This window comes from Temnothorax curvispinosus, unplaced genomic scaffold (assembly GCF_003070985.1).
Source record: "Temnothorax curvispinosus isolate PA1 unplaced genomic scaffold, ASM307098v1 QBEX01007652.1, whole genome shotgun sequence".
Classification (NCBI taxonomy): Eukaryota; Metazoa; Arthropoda; class Insecta; order Hymenoptera; family Formicidae; genus Temnothorax; species Temnothorax curvispinosus.
The window spans coordinates 47,731-53,235 of NW_020217432.1; the positions used below are offsets into that span (position 1 = coordinate 47,731).

Below are 5,505 nucleotides of genomic sequence, written 5' to 3' on the forward strand. Positions count from 1 at the left end.
ATATATAATTTGATTGTAAATTATTTATATAATCTATATATAAATAATCCAGATATAAGGGAGAAATGAATATGAAATAGATTTTCTCCAGTAAATATATATCGCGAATACACAAAAAGATATGCGTTTCCGCTGATTCGCTACGTTAAAATGCAGATCGTAAAATTTTACGTCCATATTTCCTAAATATTCTACATTCTCTAACCTAAAATTACTGCAAATCAGAATAATAGCAACTTTCACTACGATTAATAATCATTAGCGTAACCGCTGCTGCATGCAACTTTCTCTACAAATAGCGCTCCATTTCTCAGTGCATAAAATTTTTCCAAAGTTTTCTATATAATTATAAAATGCAACTTAATGCAAAGTAATACGTTTTAACGCCCGCTAATATCCATAACGGAGTTTATCGCGATTTGCACAATCGACGCAGGAATAATATTTGAGTGTGTTATTGTTCATAGTAAAGTTTAACCGTTCGCTTCCATCCGCGAGCGTAGTGTCGAACACATCGGTGATCCGAACATAAATTATACATTCAAAACAAAGCGAGCAAAGCTCTATCTCAATGTCTATCAGCATAGGCTATCAGCATAGGAATAGAAAAAGCACGTCTCTTTGTATAAATGTACCAAAAAAATCCCTGTATCTTTAATACACTGAGAAAAAAAAATTTCTGCATTTTAGTAAATATTAGTTTGCATGCAACTGTGACTTCATTTTAATAAATGAAGTCACAGTTGTATACAAACTAATATTGACTAAAATATAGAAAATTTTTTTCTCAGTGTAGTGATAATTATTTTAATTACTTAGATATTGATGTAGAACAATCACTCGCTTTGCAGGTTCAAAATACACAATAAATCAGAATCAAAACTCACCCTTGGTCCAGCCTATCGACAGGACCGCCGGGTCCCATCATCGCCGGGTGTCCAGGTCCCATAGGTCCAGCCATAGGATGTCCTCCTGGTCCGAACGGGCTTCCAGGTGGGATACCGTACTGTGGTCCGCCGAATGGCTGTCCGTGCGACGGAAAATGCGGATTACCGGCACCAGGTGGTACGAACGGTGGTCCCGAGGAGCCGGGTCGGCCGACGAACTGCGGTGGCGCACCGGAGGGTGACCCGAACGGACTGGGCCCGGGCCCATTGTACGGTGGACCGGAATTATTCGGGGGTGGCGGAAAACCGGTGGAATTAGGCGGCGGTCCAGGACCGGGCGTCGAGGAACCACTCGGCGCGGGGGAGGCGGTGTATTGCGGCGTCGCCGAGCCGGGCGGTGGGCCCTGATACGGCGGTGCCCCGGCTGGACTACCGGCGCTGCCAGGAAATGGACTCGGCCCTTGGAAGCCCGCATTACTAGGTGGACCGCCCGTGCTGTTGTACGGACCCGAGCCAGGACCACCACCCTGGCCGACGGAATTGGGCGTAAAGGGCGATGCCTCCGAACCGGGCGGCGGGCCCTTCCAGGAGGCTGGTGTACCTGGATCCTCCAGCGTGGTAGTGGCTGCCAATGGCGTATTCAGGCGGCTACAGCCTGTAAAGAGATGAGTAATGTAGTTATAAATTGTTGACACAGCATGTACGCTGAATATTATATTCTTTACATTAATTCCATGATGTAACTGTAATAACTTGATACAGGTATAATAAGAAATCATTGAAAAAATAAAATATAGAGAGATACACGTCATACAAATAACATTCTCCAATAATATTCATAGCTAACCTGTAGACCAGTAATACATGCTAGCAATAGCATTCATAAATAAACTGATTTAATTACTGATTGATGTAAGCATAAAAGAACGAACTAAATTATCATGTTTATATCAGATGATCCATCGATACTCAAGACTATCCTATTCGCATCATATTCATGACAGAAAAAGTGACCAGAAGCAGTCCATATGAGCTATCATATAAATGAATCTCGCAAAAATAATAAAGAGTCTTGTGTTTCATGTTTTTGACAGTTGTAGGAGTATCGAAGGATTTATCCTATGTAAACAACACTCTAACCCACAAGCATTACCACAAAGTTTAGTGCATTCTTTTCACGTGGAGTAACGACCGAGTCGAAAAATGTATAAATTCACACTCAGACGTAAACATATGTAAAAGAAAATCACCATTGTTTGTCCCATTGGCCTTCATTGTCCCGTGGTCACCCAGCTCATTCCACCTCACCGATATCACCCACCGCGTAGAAGTCCGGACACGAAACTTGGACGAGGTGCGCGCGAGCTCGTACCCGATCGTTCTCTCGCGAATGATAATAATCCAGGACGGTGGACGCGGGGGCTCAGGGGCTCCGGACTCTCCGTGCCGGAGACTCGCGCTTTAAGGTTATGGTGCCGGCACACCTAACCTAAACCAGTAACACGCACCAGTAGACGAAACGCGCACCGGACGTTCCCGGCCGGCTTCGCGGCGGAAGGCACACACACTCAGTCGCCGCGCCTCGTTCAGAAGTCCGCGGCCGCGTCGTCGGTCGTACGTCGCGGCGCACCGCGCGCGATCGCGAGCTCGTCCTCTCGGTGAAACAGCGGCGGCAACAACAACAGGAGCCCGTCGTCGTCGTCGTGCGGCGGTCGCGTCGCCGGCATCTTTCCTACGGTCGTCGCTCCGCCTGGCCGTGCGTGTCGCCGACTCAGGACGCCTCGGCCGGCGTTCGTACGTACACCGGTCGCCCACCCGCTCCCAGGCGCGTGCACTGCTGCGACATGACGCTAGTAACCATTCATCCCCCGCGTCGTCATATTGCAGAAAAGTTCACGACGTTCCAAACACAAGCGACCTCGCGAGTGCGCCCGCCCGCGCGCGCGCGCGCAGCACTCTCCCACCCGTCCGACGGAGAGAAAGCGAGCGAGCGAGAGAGCGTGAGAGAGAGAGAAAGAGAGGGAGCGCGGGGGGGATTGGACGAGCGAGGGAGACGAGGAGAGCGAGTCGGACGGAGCGCGAATCAACACCACCGGAGTCGACAGACGAACTTCGCGGGTCAGGGACGTAGCCCGACTTGGCGCGACGGCGCGAAGCGCGAGGGCGACACTCTCGCGCGAGCTGTCCGACGGTTAACTTCACCTCGTAGAAGGAACGGGTATTCTCGCGGATTCGCTCGTTCGCGAATTCAAAATTTCGACGTTCTTGTCGAAAGATTCTCACGAAACATCATGGCACGTCACCAATAATCTTGGAGCAAAAGGGTGTGCACACTCCGTAGAATCGCGAACACATCAGTCGCGTCACAGTCGCGATAAGCGATAAAATTCGCGGTCGCTATACGCGTCACTACGCCGTCGTTTCGATTACCTCTTCACCTTGCGAACGCTCACCGACTTCTGTCACTCACACGTGCCACAGAGATATGCACGTACGCACGTGCGCCGCCAGGAGCGTAACCAAGCCACGCACGCACCTCGCCCCCTGCAGACTGCTCCCTCGCGGACCACGTGTTCCGCCCTCCTTCTCCCTCCTTCTCCCTCTTCCTCACTCCTCCTCTCTCCTTCGCCTCCCTTCCCCCGCGTCGTTCGCGGCGTCTCCGTCACTCCCGTCCGCTTTTCTCGGTGTCGACCACTCACGCCCGAGTGTCAACTGGACCTCTTCCTCGGCCGCAGACGATAATTGCTATTCCACGCGCGGACACCGAAGGGGGTTGCCATTTCTCCGCTATTTTTCCCCGCTCGCCGCGCGCGGGCGACGGCCGTGGCGTAAAGTCAGGGGCCCGGAAGATCGGAGCCTCGTCGCGCACACACCCGCGCCGCGTTCTCATGACGCACGCACGCACGCACGCACGCACGCACGCACCTCCCCCGAGGAGCAGTCGTTTGCTCTCTTCCTCCGCCGTCCACCCCTTCTCGGCCGGCCGCGTGCCGCGTGGTTTGTTGTTTCTCGCGCGGCCACCTCGCCGCTGGTCTCACGCGAATGGCGCCTCGTCGCACCGCGCCACACCGCGCCGCGCCGCGCCGGCTCACGTCACCGCCAGGCGACGTGTGCCTTTCCGGCCAGCGGACACGATCGCGGCGTACGTTAACCGCTCGAAAGCGCACCAAAAGTTCACGCTTTTTTTATTTTCCAAACCGTCGCCGAAACGTCAACCGCCGTCGAGGGCCGCCCGGCTACACACCTTCGCGCTCACGCCGGGTATCGATTGTCACTCGCGCCGCGCTTCGCGTAATTTCGCGGCTGTAACGTTCCGCCGGCGGCGCGGTCGCCCTTTCGCGACGTCTCGTTCGCGCTCCGCGTACAACGTACAACTGTACAAGTGCGCGACAATCGTCACCCTTCCTTCCGCCGCCCGACGAATTAATTTTCCCGAGGGAAGGAGGGAAAGAGAGAGAGAGAGAGAGAGCGCGCGCGACGCGGCTGGTTTCTCGCGCGAATTCGGCGTCGACCGCAGTTCGTGTCCTGCGAAACGGTTACGTCACTTCGACGCGGTAATTTCCGATCGATTAATCAAGAGGAAACTTTGGCAACGCGGTGTCGCCTGTTGCATGCGAGCGACGCGGGGTATACGTGCGTGACGGCGACGTTACGCGTCCAAAATTCGCGAAAGGTTCGCGGAAGAACGTTTACCTGCCGGACGGTTAAATCGCGAATCCGCGACTTACTTCACGACGCTTCCAGCAGCGATTCCTTCGTCGCGCACTTCACTTCTCGGGCACCATATCGCGTAAGATCGTTCCAGCATTCCGTTTAATTGCAATCCCACGCGTGCCGATCCGTACCGTCGAATCGTATTTTCCTACACTCCTACCGCGTTCACATCGCGGCGGGTTACTTCTTGCAAACGATCCCACCGTCGCGAGTCGGCGAAACGTCGTGTCCGCGTTGCCCCGAGAAGCCACGTTTCCTGTGCAACTCGTGCGTCACTTGCGTCCGCCAGCGCGACGCCTATACCTCGAAGCCGGGAGAGCGGAAAAACGCGCGGGGTGGGAATAAAAGAAATAAAAAAGTAGCCGGAGCGCGAAAGTGAGAGAGAAAGGAGAGAAAGAGAGAGATAGAGAAAGGGCAACGACGATCACTACTACGGACTCGCCGTCGCCGCGCCGTTCGCTCGCGGGGACTTGCACCCTCCCCCTCGTGTAGTGTTCCCCTCGCGTTACCAAGGTGGCAACCACCCCCGACAGATAGGGGTGTATCTATCTTTCTATATATATATATACACGTATTATATATATATATATATATATCCGCGCCGCCCGACAAAGACGTCAAAGACGAAACGCGTGCGATCGCGAGAGGCGGCCGAGAGCTCGCCCCACGTGGAGCGGCTCCCACGAACGTGTACGGCCCTGCGCGCCGAGAGAGAGCTGCACCCCCGACCGCAACGGGACTGCGCCGCGGTTACTCTTTCCTCCCGTCGGCGTCGCCGCAGCCGCCGCCGCCGCCGCCGTCGTCGTCGTCGTCGTCGCCGCCGCCAACCGCCGCGACGCGCGGCGAAAAAACGTTGCACGGCCTCGCCCGGCGCGCGTACCAACTAAGGCAGACGGTTTAGCGT

General features: G+C 54.2%; 1 protein-coding gene across 1 annotated transcript; it reads right to left on the reverse strand.

Annotated features, from left to right (window-relative positions):
• Positions 1-887: 887 nt before the first annotated feature.
• Positions 888-3,828, reverse strand: LOC112457236 (proline-rich protein 2-like; the record flags this gene model as incomplete). The annotated part of the gene is made up of 2 exons (XM_025020162.1): positions 2,138-3,828; positions 888-1,542 (listed from the first exon to the last, which is right to left on the reverse strand). Coding segments are annotated over exons 1-2 (680 nt in total), but the record flags the coding sequence as incomplete, so codon positions are not given.
• Positions 3,829-5,505: the final 1,677 nt, after the last annotated feature.